This window comes from Myxine glutinosa, chromosome 4, assembly GCF_964187855.1.
Source record: "Myxine glutinosa chromosome 4, kmMyxGlut1.1, whole genome shotgun sequence".
NCBI classification, from domain to species: Eukaryota; Metazoa; Chordata; class Myxini; order Myxiniformes; family Myxinidae; genus Myxine; species Myxine glutinosa.
Genome location: NC_136264.1, coordinates 137,326,428 through 137,349,063, shown reverse-complemented (window position 1 = coordinate 137,349,063; position 22,636 = coordinate 137,326,428). Strand labels below are relative to the sequence as shown.

Genomic DNA, 22,636 nt, shown 5'->3' with positions numbered 1-22,636 from the left:
CACCTGATTCTAATTTTAGGTATTTTAAGTAGTGATAAATGTAGGGGTGTACTTACTTTTTCCACATGCGAAATTTGCATTTATGTTTATTTATATTATACAATGGACTACAAAATCTAAATGTTTCATGATATTTGTGATATTATATCACCTTTATCTATCAATATTGTTGAAATGAAGATCAAATAGCTGTATGTTGAAATATGGTGAAAAAGTCAAAACTTTACATGGGGTGTACTTACTTTTTCACGTGACTGTATATGTATACAGCGCCAGCACCATATATTGGTATCGGTAGATGGTGCAGGCATCGGTAGATTGCGCAGGCATCAATTGATCGTGCTCTATCGACCGATCACGCTGTGCGGCACAGGCATTGATCATCGTGCTCTATCGATGGATTAGTTTTTAGAGCAAAGTTTTTAGAGAAAATGATGGACTCTCCAGTTTTGGAGGGGATTTTTTAAAAATCTTTTCATCACTCACCCTTTGTTGTATTTTTGAGATACTTAATTATATCCCTTGTTCTGCTGTATTAATTATATCCCCAATGAATATTGCCAACCAACATGATCACTCACCACTCATTCTGTATGTAATTTCAATCCTATTCTTTTCCTTACTCATGAACTTAGTCTGAAATGAATGGTTGGTGATGGTGAAAAGCAAAGAGAATAGGTGAACTAGTAGTATACAATAATCTAAAAAGAAAAGAAAGGACAAGCATGCATGAATGATTAGTTCGGGTACACGCTAGAGACTAGGGTGGTAGGTAGGGTTACATCCGACACCAGACAAACATTACACAGATACGAAGGCATGTCACTAGAAAGGAAGAAACAATTAGGAAAAAAGGTTTTTCGAAAAATTTCGGAATATGTCCTGCAAACAATCTTTACGATTTCTCCATCCCCTCCTGACACAAATCGATCAAAGGTGCTGCACTATCTACGGATGATACACATCTATCGATGGTGCAAAACAATGCCTGCGCCATCTACCGATGCCTGCACGAACGATGGATCCATTGATAGCGCAGCGCAATTGGTTGATAGCGCAAATATATCGACGGCGCATAACATATATATATATATTTATTTATTTATATATATATATATATATATATATATATATATATATATATATATATATATATATATATATATATATATGTATGTATATATATATACATATATATATATATATATATATATATATATATATATATATAATTATATATATATATATATATATATAGATATTATTATATATATACTGTAGATGCATATATATATATACACAAACACACATATACAGTATATTAATCTCTCAATGGTGACAAATCACTTTAGCAATAAGACTGATTTTTGGAAATTGATTTGTTAAATGTTACACAAAGTTAATAATGCGCAGTGAATTAACACTTTGCATAATAGAGGTGTGAACATTTCAGATAGTATCTATAAATATGGGTTTAATGAGTTTTCATCGTATTATTATAAGATAAATGGTTGCTGAAACACCAGTGAGGTTCCACAGAAGTGCTCACAATTCCACGCAGCCAACAATTCCAACACCTAAGGAAATGCTTGGGCATGACATGGTTCCTCTGGAATGCAACAAATGTGCTGTGGCTCTGATTGCCTAGCACAAGCATGAGATGGAAGTTTGTCCTGGATAATCCTACACGGGTTAATCAGCTACACATCTATAATCCCAGAACAAATACATTCACGCTAGGTGTTTAGGATCACTGCAAAATAACTATACTCAAGGTGTGTGCAGGTGCGAAAAAGATTTCCAAATATTACCACAAAGGTTCCATACTAGTCCACATTCTCCCACACAGCTAACAATTTGTTGTTAATTTGTTTAGCATTCATATCTGAACCCATGGCTTATGATGTATAAAATTAGGTTCAAGTCTCATGTTCTGTTTGCTTGTCCATTGTAAATTTATGTCCTTGAAATTTAAGTGAAAGTTCACAGATGTTTACTAAGGTCTGTCTTGCATGTTATTTATCCATTAACTCCACCGTGTGCTTGAGATCAAGGTTAAGCTGTTAAACACCTACCTTTTCACATTGAGGTACACTATACTCACAACTGGCCGACTCTTTAGACCAGATGTTGGTAGAAAAAGCTTGGGTTTCACCTCCACTAGCTTAATAACTTTTGTTTCATAAGGATCTGCTGTGTGATGCGGAAAGGGATTAAATGTTCGGCATTTCATCCCTCCACTCTGTAAAGAGACAAATGTGGCTGCAACTGAAACAACAAGACCCACAAAGAAAATTGTTGTGGAATTGTTATGAGCTCATTGTACCAGCTTGCAATGTCACTCTTGTCACTTTAAATGTGCACAGAAAACACCCAATTACATATATCGTAAAAAGAATAGACATTGCCAAAGCTTTTCGTCTTCCACTCGTTGAGGCTTCACCTGATTAGCTTATTGACTGATTGGCAAGATTACTGAATATGGAGACTCAAAATAATTTATGCTCAGACCTGTTTCCCGATTGGCTCTTAAATTCTTAAATTATAAGAGCAAATCAAGAACAAGGTATGAGCATAAATTATTTTGAGTCTCCATATCCGGTAATCTTGTGTGTGCCCCGAAAAATGCAGGACGAAAGCTTTGGCAATGTCTGTACTGGTACTTCATACGATATTTCGATCTTGTACCACCAAGCGATTATCCATTTACATCTATTTGGAAAAAGGAGAAACGTGCAGAAGTATGAAGCGAAAATTAGAGCAGGTGGGGTGGAGAAAATAGAAACAAAAATACAGTGCCTTCAGAAAGTATTTACACCATTTGACGTTTTTCACATTTTGTTGCGTTACAGCCTGAATTTAAAATGGATTAAACTGAGATTTTTTTGTCAGTGATCAACACATAGTACCGCATAATCTCAAAGTGGATTTGTTTTTTTTTGAAATATTTACAAAGTAATTAAAAATAAAATACATAAACATCTCATTCACATAAGTATTCACCCCCTGAGCCAATACATTATAGAAGTGCCTTTTGCAGTGATTATAACTTCAAACCTTCTTGGGTATGTCTGTATCAGCTTTGCACATCTGGATTTGGTGAGTTTCTCCCATTTTCCCTTGTTCATTTGCTCAAGCTCTGTCAAGTTGGATGGGAAGTGTCAGTGAACAGCAATGTTCAAGTCATTCCACAGATTGTCAATGGGATTCAAGTCTGGGAATTGGCTGGGCCACCCAAGGACTTTCACATTTTTGTTCTGAAGCCATTCCAATGTCACTTTGACTGTGTGCTTGGGATCATTGGCCTGTTTGAATGTAAATGTTCGCCGCAGTATAAAGTGTTTTGCACTGTGAAGCAGGTTCTCCTCAAGGATTTGCCTGTATTTGGCTCCATGCATTTTTCCCTCTATCTTTACAAGTCTCCTAGTCCCTGCCGCTGAAAAGCATCCCCATAACATGATCCTGCCACCACCATGCTTCATGGTAGGGATGGTGTTAGATGGGTGATGAGCTGTGCTTGGTTTCCACTAGACGTAGCGCTTTGCATTCAAGCCAAAGTGCTCAATTTTCATCTCATAAGACCAAATAATATTTTACCTCATGATCTGAGTCTTTCACATGCTTTTTTGCAAACTCCAGGTGTGCTGTCATGTGCCTTTTTCTTAGTAGTGGCTTCTATCTGGCCACTCTCCCATAAAGTCTAGATTTGTTAAGGGCTGCAGAGACTGTTGTCCTTCCACCAGGTTCTCTCATCTCAGCCAAGGAACTCTGTAGTTCTGTCAGAGTGGTCATTGGGTTCTCGGTCACCTCATTGACCAAGGTCCTTCTTGCCCGGTTGCTCAGTTTGTTCGGACAGACAGTTCTAGGGAGAGTCTGGTTAGTTTCCTATTCTTTCCATTTCCTAATCATGGAGCTCACTGTGCTCTTGGGAACTTTCAACACTTTCAAAACTATTTTATACCCTTCTCCAGATCTATGCCTCCTCACAATGCTATCTCGGAGTTCTATGGACATTTCATTGGACCTCATGGTAGAGTTTCTGCTCTGGCAAGCACTGTCAACTGTGGGACCTTATAATGAAAGGTGTGTTTCTTTCTAAATAATGTCCAATCAATTGAGTTGACCACAGGTGGACTCCAATCTAGTTGTAGAGACATCACCAGGAAGAGCCAAGTAATTTGGATGCACCTGAGCTCAATTTGAAATGTCTTAGCAAAGGTGTTGAATACTTATTGACTCGATATTTCAGCATTTCATTTTTTATTTTTTTTGTAAAAAAATACATTTACAAATTTCCACCTTGACAATAACGGTGTATTATGTGTAGATCAGTGACAAAAAATGTCTATTTAATCAATTTTCAATTCAGGCTGTAAAACAACAATACTTTCTGAAGGCATTGCATACAAAAGCAAATATCTGTGTTGTCAATCTTGTCGCCAATAATAGAAAATTTAATCTACATGGACCAAAAACTGGAATGGCACTCGGAAGATCGCATACCTCTGTCCGGATTAACAGTTTACATTTGGTATCACCCTGATAGGCCGGATCTGCATCCGGATCTAAAACAAGATCTAATCGACTTGTTTTTGCTTATCCACAATATTTTGAGATATCGTGCTATATATATCGTTTAGGCCCTATCTCTCAATGGTGAAGTATCACTCAAAATTCTAGTGTCCAGATCCATATATTCACCAAAATCTAAGCAATTTGTCCTTGACACACACACAAACTGTCCACTAAGATACTGTTACGAATTTGGAAGAACAAAATGTAGAGCAGAGTAGATCTGAGTAGGTAACATGCTTCGAGATGTCGCGATAAGGAACACTTCCTGTAATAAGTCCATGTTTAGGCATTTTGTCGGTTAAGGTGTATAATTGTGAATCTACCAGGAGATTCGTGTATTAGTTAGTCTAGGGGTTAATCAGTAGAGCCCTTGTATGTCTCACCTAGTAGTCAAACCTTTGTCTATTATGGCACTGCAGACCACATAAACATTAGTTAGGACCTTTAGTACAACACTAAGTGACGCCTTTCCCCCCTGACATGACTTAGGAAGAAATCAGGCTGGAACACCGCCACAATTGGCCGCCACCATTTACACCTCCGAGAGGCCGATCCGCCTCGCATAGCACGTGCTATGACCGAGGAGCAGGAGTGGGGAGAGTTGGAGTGACGCAGAGGGCGTGACCTGGACGAGCCGGCGAATCATGGGAGGCTCTGATTGGCAGAGCAGCGCGCCAATGTGACGTCATCGGCCGGAGATATTAGCGAGGGCAGGACGCCATTTTCGGCAGTTCAGATGAGATCAGAGCCCCGACCCGAGTTGGAGTCCCAGTGCGAGTGAGTGGAGTTCAGTTAAGAGTTCATGTGCACCCGAGTCGAGTTCAGTACGAGTTGAGTGAGGCAGTCTGGAGAGTTGGATCCCGAGTGGAGATCCTGAGTTGAGTTGAGTTGAGAGTGAGCACCGGACGCCTTTGCAAGCAGTTGGATTCCTGGCAGCGCATTTCAGAGACCCCGACCCGAGTTGGGCTGAGGTGTAGCCTGGGTGGAGCTCGCTGTCCTGTTGTGGGACCTCATGGTGCTTCAGAGCTTGGAGCGGGACCTCGGGTGCGGTGGCGAGGGCGTTGGCTCGGGCCTAGCGGGGCGTGCGAGGCGGACGGAGGATTCGTCCAGGCCGGGAAGAAGATGACGAGACAGATAAGCCCGAGTTCCGCATACATTGTGAACCAAAGACGTGTTTATTTTCGTATTCATATTCCCCCGTTTTGTATTGAGGTCTGGTGTGCGGGATCCCGATTAGGATATTTATTACCGGCTTTTCCTGTCTTGTTCTTCCCAATAAACCCTCATATTATTTTTCTTGTACATAATACCTGAACGCAGTTTCCTGTTTGGTTTTAATCGATAAGGCTGCGGGGCTCTTGCCGTTTCCCTCCATTCCACGCGGTTAGATTTTGGAATCCACTATTGAGCTTCCGCCTCGGGAGTTAAAGCCTCGTAATCGGCAATCCGCAACTCTGATGTTAATCGGAGTTGTGTGACAATACGTTTGGAATCTCCTGCGATGAAGCTAACTCCGAGGGCCTTTCACTCACTCACCGCAGGCAGGTTGGTGGTCTTTCTGTCTTCTACCGACTCCTCTCCGGCCTTGCTCCCCCAGCTCTCTCTGTGCTCTGTCCTCCAAATCTTCCTACAGGTTGCACAAGATCTGCCTGCAACCCTCTTATGGTTAAGCTGATAAAATCTAGGCTCTCTGCTCACCTTCACTCTTTCATTCCCCTTTTCTCCTGCCTCTGGAACAAACTCTTGGTTATGACAAACTTCCATGAAAATGTCTGCTGCTCTTCTTCTGCTCCAATCGGATCATCTGATCATGTGCTTGTTAAAGTGGACATCTCTCTGACCATTCTCAGGGAGCCTGCTCAGCGTCGACGAGTCTGGCATTTCACTCAGGCCAACTGGCACGGTCTTCAAGCAGCCATCAATCATCTGGACTGGTCTCCCATCTCTACCGCCTCTGACATCAACTCATCCTGGGAATTCTTCCAAAGTAAATTGCTCTCTCTCATGCACAGATTTATCCCATCTCGTCTTCAGTTGTCATACCCTTCCTCCCGTCCATGGTACACAGAATCTTGTGGTGAGGCTGTTGCCCAGAAACAACTTGCCTTCGTCTCCTGGAAAGCAAATCCAACGGAAGGAAATCTCATTTCCTTTCACAAAGCCCGAAACAAGTGTGTGTCCACCCTCAGGAGAGCCAGGAAACAATATCTCTCCGTTCTCAAGACCGAACTCTCTTATCTGTCTCCCTCTTCCAAATCCTGGTGGCGTCTGGTCAAATCTGTTTCTGGTGTTTGTTCCCCCTCCATCCCCTCCCTTACCTCAAACGGCTACACAGCTGACTCCGCACGTGAAAAAGCTGAATGCCTCAACTCTGTGTTTGCCTCTAAATCTTGTGTCCCAAACCCATCCCTCTCTGTACCCACCATACCCAGTTGTACCCAGCTGCTCCTGGATTCCGTGTCCTTTCCTCCTGACAAGGTGGAAAAGTTTCTGTCAACCCTCGACTCTGATTCGACAACTGGACCTGACTGCATCAGCCCACGGGTCCTAAAATCCTGTTCTTCCGCTCTTTCACTCCCTCTCTCTGTTCTCTTCACCCTCTTTTGCTCAAGGTCAACTGCCATCTGCTTGGAAATCAGCCAACATCACCGCTTTGCACAAAAAAGGTGCAAAAACAGAAAATAGCAAATTGAGACCAATCAGCCTTCTCCCAATTATCAGCAAAGTCATGGAATCCATCACTGCTTCAGATATCAAATCCTTCCTCTTCTCCAATGGCTTGATTTCTGATCATCAATTTGGATTCAGACCAGGTCATTCTACTCTGGACATGTTGCTTCTGCTGTCTCAACAATGGATGGATGTCCTCAATGCCAAACAGGAAATCAGAGCTGTCTCACTTGACATATCACGTGCCTTCGATACGGTCTGGCACCCAGCTCTGCTCACCAAACTCACCTCCTATGGTATTCAGGGAAATCTCCACTCATGGCTTGCAGATTTCCTCTCTGGTCGTAGGCAACGTGTGGCCCTGAATGGATTTCTCTCATCTTACCTTCCTGTTCTGGCTGGAGTTCCCCAAGGTAGTGTTCTGGGCCCTGTGCTATTTCTGGTCTTCATCAATGATCTCTCCGACTCTCTGGAAAATCCTCTCTATCTCTTTGCTGATGACTCCACTATCTGCCGCTCCATTCCTCATTCCTCAGATCGGCAGTCTGCAGCCTCCTCACTCTCTGCAGACCTGGACAAAATCACAGACTGGTCAAACAAGTGGAACATGTCTTTCAATCCTGACAAATCTCACACTCTTACAATGTCTCTCCGAAAGGACCGACTGGACAACCCTCCCATCTACTTTCTCAACAATCCTCTCCAAGAAGTTCTGTCGCTCAAGCTTTTGGGTCTCACTATCTGCCATGATCTTTCTTGGGAAAACCACATTTCCAAGCTGGCCTCCAAAGCCAGTCGCCGACTGGGCATCCTCCATAGTGCGAAGTCCTTCCTTGGCACACCTGAGCTCCTCACCACATACAAGGCTTTCATCCGCAGCTCAATGGAATACTGTTCCCCCCTCTGGGCTGGTGCTCCTGCCTCACACCTTGCTCGGCTTCACGCTGTTGAGGCCAAAGCTTTCAGAATCATTGGAATCTCCTGCGATGTAGTCAACTCCGAGGGCCTTTCACTCACTCACCGCAGGCAGGTTGGTGGTCTTTCTGTCTTCTACCGACTCCTCTCCGGCCTTGCTCCCCCAGCTCTCTCTGTGCTCTGTCCCCCCAATATTCCTTCAGGTCGCACAAGATCTGCCTGCAACCCTCTTATGGTTAAACTGCCAAAGTCTAGGCTCTCTGCTCACCTTCACTCTTTCATTCCCCTTTTCTCCCGCCTCTGGAACAAACTCCCCCACTCCCTTCAATCCCACTCCTCCCTCCAGGTCTTTAAAACAGCTGTTCACCACCATCTCTTATCTTCCCCCATCGAAAACCTTGATCTTTTCTACCCCCGGTAATTCACCCCAGAGTCCTTGCAGTGTTCATATGTTTTATTCCTCTCCCACCTCCCCCCAAGTCCTCCCGATGTCCCTGCTCTCAAATGTTGTGTTTGTGTCCTTCCCCCTCTCTCCCCATCTTGTCTGCCGCTCCCCTTGTTTTTTGTGTTTTGTGTGTCGGTTTGTCTTTTTGTGTGATTAATGTTAGCTCTTTCACGAGCCTCGATCTTGTATACAAAAAAATAAAAAAAATTAAAAAAAATCCAAAACCTTGATCTTTTCTACCCCCGCTAATTTCACCCCAAATCCACTTTTTTGAGGTGACTTTTGACTTATTTCTTGGAAGTCCTTGGTGTCCTTGCGTTTTATACCTATCCTGCCTCCCCCCAGGCCCTCTCCCTCCAAAAACATCTCCCGATGTCCCTGCCCTCAAATGTTGTGTTTGTATGCTTCCTCCCCTTCTCTCCCCATCTTGTCGACCGCTCCCCTTTTTATATACTTTGTTTGCTTGTTTGTTTTGATTTGTTTGTTTGATAAATGTAGGAAGGGCATCCGGCCATAAAACATTGCTTCAAAAAGGGGACAACTGTGCCTGAAAAAGGCCAACCCCCGCTCTGTGGGGAAAAATGGCCTCTAAAGGTGGTTCAATTGCATTATATACTTAAATATCGATATTCCCACAAAATGGAGGCTCAAAGGAAATATATACCATATTGTGCTCAGAAACACAAAGCAAGAGTTTAAAAGACCCTTCCAATGTCCCTTTTTTCAAGACTACGTGGGGCAAGGTGTTTTCTGAATGATCTAGTAATGTTCAGGATCACTATTGACTTTACATTGGTGCCAGACGAGCTATTCTTGCCATAACAGTAATTGATTACCCATGTGCCCAATGTGGCGTGTCTAAGCATTCCAAATTCAGCTTTTGCCCTTGTGAAATGAGAAGTCAGTGCTTGATGACAAATTATCTTTATCACTTACCTGACACTAGCTTTTTATTTTTCTGATGATTTATGCAAAAGGACGATGGAGTTAAATTGTATTTTTGTAAGTAATGTCCATCCCATCATTTGAAGAAGGAATTTTGATGAAGATGAGAACGATATTCCAGGTCACGTGACACTCTGCTACTGCGTTTATTCGCACGAGGATCACAGTTACTGCCCCTTTGATGTGTTTTGTGTTTATACACATGCAAAGCAGCAAAAAGTCGTGGGATTAAACCGCCATTGTCATTGCAATAACGAGTCGACTTATCATTGGTTGGACATGGTTTCATATTGATAGGAGAAGGGAAGAGTCAAAGGTGATAACGAGGAAAAGAGGGAAATTGATAAAAGATCATGAAACACTCGACACCTTTTTCGCAGGAGAACTCGGTATGAAAGGAACAACCGCTTTCTTCTTGACCTCCTTGCGTTTCAACTTCAATTGTGGAAGTGGTTTCTCTGATTAATAAGGATTACAGTCAAAGGTCATCTGTGGGTACACACTAAGCTGGAAGGCAGGGCCTCTGAGCAGCTTATGGTGGGTCTTCAGCTCTTTCTGTCAGGGGATAAGAAGGAACCAACAATGGCATCACCTCCAAGTACAAATCACCAAAAGTACATTGCAACATCAGCTGCGTCACAAAGACCACTTCATTGGAAACGTCACGGTTGGAGTCCCAAACCTCCCATCTGCTAATATAACGTTAACATTGGCATAGTGCTGTTTGTGCGTCTTACCATGTAATTGCACATTATATGAAAAACACTTGCTATAACGCCATCAACTACAGTGTTGGTAAGTGTATCCTATTTATGTGATTTATGATAACAATACATAAATACCACAACAACAACAACAACACAACAACAACAACAGGCATTTTAAGGCCATTTTCCCTGCTAGAGCGGGGGTTAGCCTTGCGGTCCCCATGACAATCTTCTCCATCTTGCCCTATTTTCTGCATCTCTCCTTGTTAACCCCCTTGCCCGCATTTCTTCTTCCACCATCTTTAGCCAAGTCTTTCTCGGTCTTCCCCGTCCTCTACTTCCTCCTACATTCATTTCCATCACTCTTCTCAACCAGTCACTTTCATCCTTCCTCAACACATGACCAAACCATCTCAACCTGTTCCTCTTCACAGCATCAATCACAGGCTCTATTCCCATCATCTTTCGCAATTCATCATTTGTCTTCCTCTCTCTCAACGATACTCCGCACATCCACCGAACCATTCGCATTTCCACCCTTTCCAGCCTAAGTTTCTGCCACAAGTAAACTTAATTTCTTTATTTAAGTTCACCAGGCTGACAGGATGGCCGAGAGGTACTCACACACGCCTCTTAGCTGACCAGCTTGGGTTTGAATCCTGACCCAGCTATAAACAGTCACCGCTGTGTTTCACAGGCAGGATGATTCATCAATGTGTGTACCAGGTACCGTCCATCGCATAGATGTTAAACTGGTGCCCCATCTGCTGGCATTAGTTGTTGTACGTTAAATATCACATGGTGTCCTTTGCAAAAATTAGGTGAGCTATCCCCGGCACCATGTCCAAATTCCAAATCCCTGCCCTAACTATTTTTGGGAGAGAGATAGCAAATTGCCCAGCTTGAACTTCAGCCAAGAAACTGTGACACAGAGTATGGTATATCAGTAAGCTTAACTTCACCAAGTCACTTTACTCCTTTCTTCCATCTCCTTTTTCCTCCTTCTGATGTGACCTTTAACCAGGACAATTAGCAACACCTATTGCTGTGCAAATTCTTTGTGCAATCCTCTTGAGAAAGTACCCTCAGAGCCTTTACTCTATCCATTTATCTGGCACTACATCAGGGTGATAACCATTGTCAGACATGAGGTCACAGAATAAACTTGCGCGGCCTACTAATGGAACGGATTACTGTGAGGACTTCTCATCAGCTATGCACAGCAATCATTTGCACAGATTTTCAGCAACAATTAGCTTTAACCAGCCTCGATGGCGAAATGCGGTTAGAACGTTAATTCGCTCTGTATTTGGGATTTTGACGTTTCAATCCATGACCGAGTCATACCAAAAACGTAAAAATCCCTGACCGAGTCAAAAAAAAAATCCCTGAACCTGGTTCGATCCCTGACCAAGTAGGTGCTGCTTCCTTGCTTGATGCTCAGAACTCAAAAGGATAGAGCACGGACAAACAACCATAAGTTGGCAATAATATCAAAGGCTTTTATTGGCCTAACTGCCTCCTTCTGTGTCAAAGTTCCTCAAAACGGATGTCATAGTATTATAACAATAACAAGATGTGACAATTGATGTCAGGAGTGGGAATCGGACCCTGAGCACAATTTAGGCTCAACATTGGGATTTTAAAACTCAAAATGTAAAACCATCACTCATGACCGGCACGACATGTGTTTATCAGGAGGGGGGATCTTAGAACCTGAGGACTTCTAAATTAAAGTTTATTGGTGCGCAGGGTATTGTGCTGCAAATTAATTTTAAGGATATATATATATATATATATATATATATATATATATATATATATATATATATATATATATATATATATATTGTAACGGATTGGGGAAACCGAGCACTGTGTATGTAATTCATTGTAAATATACCCCCATTGTAAATAATGTAATGATTCCTGTAAATACCTCCATTCATGTAAAGATCAAAGGTCGTCCTTTAGTTAGTCCATCACACATACGTAGGCCATCATAGGACCTTCTAAATAGTTATTTCTTTATTCTGTGTTCAGTATAAGGCTCTGTTTTCCACTAGTTCATTTGCGTTGCATCGAATCAAATAAGACAGGCCCCCTTCAACCCCTTCATTTTTGCGACAGCGATCGCCATGCAAATGGGAGCAGATGCTCTTCTTTTCCGCATGGGGGCCGCCATTGACCACGAGGTTGGCTAAAGATCGAGAACCAAGGTATGGCTCTGTCAGCCGCTCGTCAGGAGGTGGAGCCAGTGAGTCCTCGCCGGCCAACCCGAGCCGAAGTGAGGGACCGATAGGCGTGTCCTGGAGGACGGCGGCTTGATCGCGACTCGCCTCATAAAACGAGGAGAGAGGGACTGCTTCATCAGATGAGTGAGAGAGCACGAACCAAGAGTTCAGAGGGAGACGAAGCTGGCATTCAAAGGCTGAGTTGAGAAGGTTCAGGCTGAGAGACTTTGAAGTTCCAAGGTTCAGGCTGGAGTCAAGTTCCAAGGAAAGGACGTGAGCTGGAGCTGGGCTGGTCAAAGGAATTACAAGCTGTGCTGAAGCTGTGTCGATTGAAGGAGTTACCAAGCTGAGCCCACGCTGCGACGACGCAGCCGCGGAGCTGCGTCCCGCTGAGTCCCGAGGCCCCAAGCCGTTCCTCCTGCCTGGACCCACCCTTGCTGCCATCCCATGCCATCGATCCCTGGCATCCATCTACCCCATTCGTGTAAGTCTGCTTGTCGTCTGTCCTCTGTGTTGTCTGGGGTATAAGTTAAGCTTGTTTTAAGGATTGCACTGTGTCTTCTTCTTCTTCTGTAAGTTACTTTCGTTTCTTTCATTCTCCTTTGGTTTCTTTGGTTGTGTAAATAATAATAATAAAAAGCTGTTCCCCCTTATTCTTGGGTTTTCATTCACATCCGATCGTCTTTGTGATTTCCCCCATTGAGTACCTGTGGTGCGATTTCGGCCAACACTTTATAATCGGGTTTAGTCTTTGCTACTGGCTCGAACTTCGGACTGCTAACCCGCTCGGCAAATACCATCTAGAACCGTGGTTCGAGCAGAAGTTATTCCCTCGTTCCCGGCTGGCGGTAGTAATTAGGTACGTAGCGAACCCCTAGGCCTAACAAACCCTACCTACCGTCGGTCCGGGAAGGACGTTGTAGCTTCGAGGACTCACGTCGGTCAGTGACAGACAAGGCTAACCTTGGTAAGGGGAGAGGCTGACCAAGGCTAACCTTGGCTAACCCCCCCTTGGTAAGGGGAGAAGGCCGACGTTGAGATCCGTAACAATTGGTGTCAGGAGTTGGGATTTGGACCCGAACCAAATTCTTTACATCTAAAAAAAAAATTCGGTCAAAAATTACGAGTGGCCGAAATTTTATTTTTTTAAATCCAAATTAAAATCGTGCCATGGATAATCAAGGCGACCGGATGCCGGTAGGGGAGTTAGAAGAGGAGTTAGAAGCAGCCCAGGACCACAAAAGGTGGGAATCATGGAGGAGGAAGGCAATACGCATTGGGTAGCGGAGGTTTCAGGTGCACAAGATGGCGGCCTCGTGCACGAGGTGGCAGCAGCACCAAGTGGTGCCGCGCACGTGACCGCGGCAGCCACGCCCGCGGCACCGATGGACTGGGGCCTATTTATGGAGCAAATAAGGGCCTTTATGGTCAAGTCGGGTGAAGACATGGAAAAGAACAGGGAGCAGATGGGAAACTAAATTGAAGGGATGGAAAGCAGAATGAGGGACGAAGCGAGGGGTACCAGTGAACGGTTGGGCAATCAAATTGGGGAATTGAATGATATGGGAAGCCAAATAGGGGGGCTCGACGGCAAAATCGGGGGGCTATAAGCCAAATTTGAGGGGTTAGACAACAAAATTGAGGGGTTAGACAACAAATTTGAGGGGTTAGACAATAAATTTGAGGGGTTGGACAATAAATTTGAGGGGTTAGACAATAAATTTGAGAGGTTAGACAACAGGTTGGAAGGGCTAGAAGGTAAATTGGGGGGCCAACTGAAAGACGTGGGTAATCAAATTGGGGAAATGAAGGATGGGTTAACGGAGTTGGAAAATAGAATGGCCACCCAGGAGAACCAAATGGAAGGGGTGAAGAATGGGTTAGGGGGGTTAGAAACACTATGGAAGGCAAATTGAGGGAAATAGGGGAGCAATCCGCCCGGGAAATTAAACAGATGGGGAATCAGATAGAGGAGGTGAAAATCGGGTTGGAAGGTAAATTGGATGCCCAGAGGAATGATTTGGAACAGATGAGGGCGGCATCTACCAAAGAGATGGGAGAGATGGGGGAGGAGATAAGGCGAGGTGTGGGCGAAGAGGTCGCGGGGGTACGCGAAGAGGTGAAGCGGGGTGAGGAGCGTATGGAGAAAGAGGTGAGAAATAGTACGGCTAGGTTACAGGGGGGCATAGAAGACCTGACACGGGGAGTAGAACAGTTGACGGTGGGACAAAAGGAATTGGGGGAGCAAGTGGAAAAGAACACGGTGGTAATCGGGGGGTTGAAGGCGACCCAGAGGAAATAAAATAAGAACTTATAGCGACGAAGAGGGAATGTCAGATGGTACACGAGGGGTTGACAAAGAGGTTGGACGAGGTGACAGAGGCAATGGAGACAAAAGAACGGGAAGTAAGGACGCACATAGAAACGACCAAGGTGGCATTAGAGGAAGAAATTGAGGGGGCGCACTGGGAAATAAAAGAGGTGAAACAAAAATTAGAGGAAGTGGAAGAGGGGGTAAGTGAAATTAAGAAGAGACAGAGGGAAACTAAGAGGGAGATAAAGGAGGAAGTGATGGATTATGTACAAGGTCTGTGCTCAAATCGTGATGATGTGCTTACTGACCAAATAAAGAGTTTGCAGGTGGCGGAGGAGGAGCGAAGACGAGGTGCCGAGGTGAGTGGCGATATAATCAGAAATGTATATGGTGTGAGGGGAGATTCAGTGGGCTTGGGTGTTGGTTTGGACCCGGGCGTTCGTGAGAGGCCGCTGGCAAGGTGTGCGACAGGTGCAGAGTGTGTGGAAAGAGGAGGTGTGCAAGGATGTCTGACTATGGGGAGTGCGGAAGGTATTTGTGAGCCAGGGTGTGCGGCGGTGATCGGGTGTGTGCAAGAATGCACCCCCATGAGTGGTACGGAGTATGTACCGGGAGAGAGTGCGCAAGAAGGTGTGTGAGAAAGGTGTGGAACGGGGGTGTGTGTGAGGAAGAAGTGTGTGCTGAGGAGTGAGTGCGTTGCCAAGAGTGAGAGTGAATGCACGACAGAGTGTGGTGGTGAGAGTGACACGGAGTACGAGTTGGTTGTGGCAGGTGAGAAGGAATGCACACCTGGAATGGAAGAATGCACACCTGGAATGATTGAGCGAGTGTGGGAATGTACACCTGAGTTGGTGGTGGCGCGAGTGCGAGAGGGCACATTGAAGCGCGTGATCGGGTGTGCAGAAGAGTGCACACCCATGGTTGTCACAGAGGATGTGACCGAGGAGTGGGCGTGAAGAGGTGTGTTGATGAGGTGTGCGAACGACGAGTGTGTGCCAAGGTGTGCGGTGGTCAGGTGTGTGACGAAGTCTGTGAGCGGAATGAGTGTACCTGGGTGGTGTGTAAGAGGAGGTGCAATGACGAAGTGTATGGAGACACCTGGATGTGTGAATAAGGAACGGAACGCGTGGTGTGAGCATGCAAGAAGCATCGATGTTAAACGGGATAGCGGTTAGACCGACGGTTAGCCGACGCGATCCCTCGGTTCGTGCCAGGCTTTGGGTGCTGCGGGAACCGGCGGGGATCGTAACCACGGCGGTTTCAAAAGAACCGCCATGCGCGATCCGCACTGGGCCTTGCCCTGAACGGTCGCATCTGCGCTCTGCTAAGCGGCGCGGGCGGCCCGGTTCGAGGGCAGGTAGGAAGGGTCGGCACGGCGACCCCTTGTGGTTGCGGCGTTCCGGCCGGGCGAGATCGGGCCATCGGGCGGGAGACCGAAAGGCTCCGCGCCGAGGTGGACCTTGGGATCTCGGCCCGAGCGAACCCCCTCCCCTGAACCGAGTGCCGGACGGATCCAACTGCAGGAAACAAACCACCCGCGTTCATTGCTCGGCTTGGCGAAGCCGAGCTTTGCGAATGTAAAGACGCACCGAGGCTCAAGTTTATGGACATTTGGTAGGGATAGGGAATTTGTGATTGGGAAAATTTGATGGGTAAGATGATTGGCAAATATGATTGGCAGGTGATTGGCAAATTTTGGATTGGCAAGAATTGGAATTTGATGGGCAAAATTGATAGTGGGAGATGCCCGATGTGGTGGGATGGCAACTCTGCCATCCCTCACAACCCCGGGCACATGAGCATTAGTTATGGGGTTTTGGCAGTGTAAGCTCGCCGAGGGAGGGTTTGGATAATGTATAGGGATCTAGAGAAATGACCATAGGTAACTGTAGAGGTAAGTAGCGACATTGTACAGGTAGTCGGGGATGTAGAGAGGTTAGAATGGTTGTTAATGACGTGGTATGTGCTTCGTTTAAAGGGAAGACGGGGAGCACCAAGTTAGAAGGATACCAGGTAGTTTAGATGATGCCGTTGTGCGTGCTGGTGAGAGTATTAAATGAGGATTGGTATGGAAGTTTTTTTGCGGGTGAGCATGTTGAGCAAATGAGGAATTGAGGGGCAATGCTCGGGAGAGATGTGTGTATGAGCGTGGGAGAATTTGGGTGCCTGAGGCAATGGTTTGGAGAGTTAGAAGTGTATGGTGAAAAGTGCGATTGTGGGTTGTATTGAGCGTGGAAGTGTATGGAGCAGTGTATGAGGAATAATTGTGATTGTGCATTGTATTGAGTGAATGAAGAAGCCTGGGAGGAAGGAGGATGCAGGTGGCACCAGGTGTGTGAGCACAGGTGTGCAAGTGAGTGAACAGGTGTATGGAGAATGGTTGAATAAATGGTATGGAATACATGAAGTGTGGAATGGATGGTGTGGAGTGAGTATGGTGGAAAATGTGGAGTGGAGTGGTTGGTGCGAAGAGAGTGTATGGGGAGGATGGACCCCCATCACGAATACCCGGGGAGGGTAGTTTAAGAGTTAGGTAGAGGGTATAGGTAAATTGTGGTTGGATATTGGCATCTGTGGTGCGTGTGGAAGAATGGTGTTTGGATGGGTGCATTAGTGACGTGGAAATGGCTGGGCGTGTGGCCTGTTAGTGTGTGTAGTTGAATGGGCACTCTGTCACTGTGAGGATGTCGGCCAGGTGAGGCCACAGGTGGGCTCTGGGAGCCAGTAGAGTTGTTCAGTGGGGCCCGAGGATCCGGAGGATGGACCCGGGTAGCCCAGTGCCAGAGAGGGCACCGAGAGGGGAGAGCGCCAGAGGTTAGGGTAATGGGTAAACGGATCACCGAGCCACACCTTACCCGAACCTATCTTCCCCAGGTAGATAGGTTAGGGTAAGGAGCAGGTAAGCTTAGAGGCAACTGCAGTGGCGGAGGTGTGCAGGTGGGTAGACCTGCTTTGGGAGCCACACAACCCAGTCCTGAAATTGTGCAAAGGTACAGGGAGTTGAATCGGGGGAGTGAGACCCCAAATTGATAGCACCACAGTTTGGTCATTGGGAATTGGTTCTTAAAACCGCATAGAGTGTAAGATAGCCAATGGATTGGCAGGGAAAGACCCCGGGTAGTGTAAAGTGTGTTAATGTCATTTAGGAAGTAGTTAGGATTGAAATCTCCTCGCACCATCTACATCCACTCACCTGAGGTGACAGAACTCCACACCGTGCCATGGTTTGTTGTTTTATTTTTGTGCAGATGTTTTGGAAATGTGAGACGCATCATGACGTGGGTGTGACATTGTGCTGATGTTCCATCTCTTCCTCCTTATGAGGAATTGATGAGGAATTTGGATGATGGCAAATTTGGTTAGAGGGATTGTGACGAATTTGGTATTAGGGGAGATATGGGGAAGACGTGGCGCTAGAGACTAATTGTAACTTGTTTTGTAAATATGGGGTAAGGGCAAGGGTAGAGTAGGTGACGGGGGGGTGGGGGGGTGGCGTACGGTAGGGTCGAGCTTTCTCACTTCGCTCCCTGTGCGCACCTCACCTTGCATTACCTTTGTTGATGTGTACCCTTGTGACCTTACCCCTCGCTAACGCTGCCACTTTGTCTTCCTTCCCCGACCCATGGATCGTGCTCTCTGGGCACTGAGGGGGAGCGTGCGGGAGGCCACGTCTGTGTGCCCGGATCCCCACATCTAGCTGCCTGCATCGATGCACCACTTTATGGACCACGTTGTTGTGGCCGAGCACCACCATATGGACCACAGTACTGTGGCCAAGCACCACTTATGGACCACATGTTGTGTGGCATGGCCCCTCTGCTGGGACCGGCCAGGTTGGCCAAAGGAAGATCTTGCTTGCGGACCTCGGTGAGGTGGCACCAAGCCTACAGGTGAACCACCCATAGCTGGCCCCTGTGGGCCATAAATAAAAATGGACACGGTTAGTGCTTTTTTATTTTTTATTTATTATCTTTGCAAATAGGCAGCAAGCCAGAACAACACGAAGAAAGACAACATCAAGAAACATCGGCCAGCAGAGCAGGAGCTGAGAAGCGAGTCATCAGTGTGTTGTTTATTATTGAAATGTGATGACATGTGTGAAATGAGCACTGATTGGTGCTTTATGGTGCTTTGGTGTTTATTGGTGCTGGTGTGTCGATGCAGTGCATGCTGTCTCTATCCTCCTTCCCACAGGATTTTCTTTTTGTGTCTCCTGAAAAAGAAAATGACAGGTCCTGGGTTGTGTTTTGTAAATAATGAAATAGTGTAACTTGTACATAATGCTCCCCACCGTTCATCTGTAGTTTGAAAACCATTCCGTAATTCGGTTATTCTGTGGGTGTGAAGCTGTTAGGTAGGGTGCAACGCAACAGGGGGACATACTTATTTGTGTTTTAAAACTGTCACACTCAGGGTCAGATTAATAGTAGAGGGTGTTACACCTACGTGCCACATGAAGTTAAAGTTTTATCGGCCCGGGACGTGCCTGGAGGAAGAAGGGGGCAGTGTAATGGATTTGGGAAACCGTGCACTGTGTGTGTAATTCATTGTAAATATACCCCCATTGTAAATAATGTAATGATTCCTGTAAATACCTCCATTCATGTAAAGATCAAAGGTCGTCCTTTAGTTAGTCCATCGCACACACGTAGGCCATCATAGGACCTTCTAAATAGTTATTTCTTTATTCTGTGTTCAGTATAAGGCTCTGTTTTCCACTAGTTCATTTGCGTTGCATCGAATCAAATAAGACAGGCCCCCTTCAACCCCTTCATTTTTGCGACAGCGATCGCCATGCAAATGGGAGCGGATGCTCTTCTTTTCCGCATGGGGGCCGCCATTGAACACGAGGTTGGCTAAAGATCGAGAACCAAGGTATGGCTCTGTCAGCCGCTCGTCAGGAGGTGGAGCCAGTGAGTCCTCGCCGGCCAACCCGAGCCGAGGTGATGGACCGATAGGCGTGTCCTGGAGGCCGGCGGCTTGATCGCGACTCGCCTCATAAAACGAGGAGAGAGGGACTGCTTCATCAGATGAGTGAGGGAGCACGAACCAAGAGTTCAGAGGGAGACGAAGCTGGCGTTCAAAGGCTGAGTTGAGAAGGTTCAGGCTGAGAGCCTTTGAAGTTCCAAGGTTCAGGCTGGAGTCAAGTTCCAAGGCAAGGACGTGAGCTGGAGCTGGGCTGGTCAAAGGAATTACAAGTTGTGCTGAAGCTGTGTCGATTGAAGGAGTTACCAAGCTGAGCCCACGCTGCGACGACGCAGCCGCGGAGCTGCGTCCCGCTGAGTCCTGAGGCCCCAAGCCGTTCCTCCTGCCTGGACCCACCCTTGCTGCCATCCCATGCCATCGATCCCTGGCATCCATCTACCCCATTCGTGTGAGTCTGCTCGTCATCTGTCCTCTGTGTTGTCTGGGGTATAAGTTAAGCTTGTTTTAAGGATTGCACTGTGTCTTCTTCTTCTTCTTCTGTAAGTTAGTTTCGTTTCTTTCCTTCTCCTTTGGTTTCTTTGGTTGTGTAAATAATAATAATAAAAAGCTGTTCCCCCTTATTCTTGGGTTTTCATTCACATCCGATCATCTTTGTGATTTCGCCCATTGAATACCTCTGGTGCGATTTCGGCCAACACTTTATAATCGGGTTTAGTCTTTGCGAATGGCTCGAACTTCAGACTGCTAACCCGCTCGGCAAATACCATCTAGAACCGTGGTTCGAGCAGAAGTTATTCCCTCGTTCCCGGCTGGCAGTAGTAATTAGGTACGTAGCGAACCCCTAGGCCTAACAAACCCTACCTACCGTCGGTCCGGGAAGGACGTTGTAGCTTCGAGGACTCACATCGGTCAGTGACAGACAAGGGGCTAAACCCCCCTTGGTAAGGGGAGAAGGCCGACGTTGAGATCCGTAACTATATATATATATATATATATATATATATATATATATATATATATATATATATATATATATATTGTTACAGACACGACTTTGATGTTAAAGTGGGCCGAGCGGAATGGCCGTCGTGTCCGCACAAATTACCCGACTATACTCGACGTTGACGAAGTCGCGTTACGCTGGCTCAATAAGAAAAAGAAGACACCCGGCTGGGTTATAAAATGACGACACCAGGGATACGGTTCTCAAGACCTCCGGAGGAGATTATATTCGTTACGGAAGGTCAGATTACAGGGACGAGAGGTACAACATAGAAAGACAAGCACTTAGACACAATCTTATATTATCCCCGGACAGACGACAGGTAAACGGGACAAGGCTGACTCACACGGGGATTGATGGCTAGGAAAGGCAAGGTAGCGATGGCTCCAGGTGCACCTGGGCTCGGGGCAGGATCAACACGGTTCGGTCCAGAGATGCGGGGAGGTCTCGTCGCAGCGCTCAGAGGTGACGTTCTTTCTCAGGCGGGTCTTTCTCAGGCCTCTCCAAACTCAGGCGCATCTGTTTCAGCGCTCGCAGGTCCTTCTTTCTCCAGCTGGGGGCGCATCTGACGTCACATCCGGCGCGTGGCCGCGTATATCCGGCGGGGAGTGACACGCCCTCGGCTCGTTAGCTCCGCCTCATGGAATCGGCACGTTGCTTCTCATTGGGTGCGTGCGGGGGGTTTACCAGGCTCCGCCCTTGACGAGGAGCTGACAAGGAGCCCCTTCGTGGTAACCCCGTGGAGCGCATGGTCTGGAGCGCATCGTCTGGAGCGCATTGTCGATGGCGGCGAACCGAGCCGGTGGGAGGACGCACACTCCCCCCCGCGCAGCGCCGTGCCCCTCTGTTGTTGTAGACGGGGAAGAAGATGGGAGGAGGTATGGGAAAGGTCCTAAACTCACTACTGGTGCCATATAATCACATTCTGGTGCAACGAAGAGTCATAATTAATGGAAACGAGGCCTTAACTGACATAGATTAAGAATAACTAGGAAGATGTCCGAAAGTTGTCTACGTGTGGTGCGGTGGACCTGGGCACGACATTTAATGGGGGAATAAGGGGAAGGTCGGCTCTACTGATTGTTATTTACATGCAATGGGACTAGGGAATGGGGGATTGGGGAAAGTTGGGGAGTATTGGAGAAAATAGGGGAATATTTACAAGCGGATATGGAGGCCAAATTCCATATTCACAACATTGCACCCTTCTCTACCCTCGGGGCGTCTCGACCCGATAAATTTTTACCTACTTTAGTGTGGCACGCAATGTAGTTCCCTCTACTATTAACTCTACCCTGAGTGCGACAGTTTTACAGATATTCACAAATGAGTAAATATGTCCCCCTGCGACGTTGCACCCTTCTCCTCACAGAAACACACCCACAGGATAACCGAATCCGGAAAGAATTCTCAAACTAAACATACAGCCGGTAGGGAGCATTATTTACAAGATTACGCTGATATCTACACTACGATCCAGGACCTGTTTTTGGAGGAACACATGCAGATGTTATGCATAGAGAGAGCGCGCTTGCCAGCATCGATACACCAACCCACGAGTGCTCTGTGGCCGACGGCCTTTAATAACGTGCAGAGCACCCTTTCCCAGCATCAAAAGCACCACCCCACCACCAATCGGTGCAGTCACCATTGTTCATTGGAATAAAAATAAATTCGACAACCCCTAACCCTGCAGGTGTCTCTTGCTCTTCTTGTGGTGCACTTGGTGTTAACTAAAAGTGGTTCACCTGTATGGCATAGGTGCCACGTTGACCCATAGGTCCATCCCCGGGTGGTGCTTGGCCGCAAACGAACTGCGGTCCATTGTGGGTGGCCACAAACATTGCGGTCCATATGGTGTATCGATCCCGGCAGCAAACAGCGAAAGTGCAGGCCCACAAC

The 22,636-nt window shown here is 46.3% G+C and overlaps 1 protein-coding gene across 1 annotated transcript in view; it reads right to left on the bottom strand.

The window, feature by feature from the left end:
* Positions 1-2,071: 2,071 nt before the first annotated feature.
* CFAP96 (cilia and flagella associated protein 96) overlaps positions 2,072-22,636 on the bottom strand; it is a 69,475-nt gene continuing 48,910 nt past the window's right edge. The window contains 2 exon segments of the mRNA XM_078775310.1: positions 2,072-2,240; positions 9,918-10,105. Of these exon segments, the coding sequence (XP_078631436.1) occupies positions 2,072-2,240; positions 9,918-10,105 (357 nt within the window).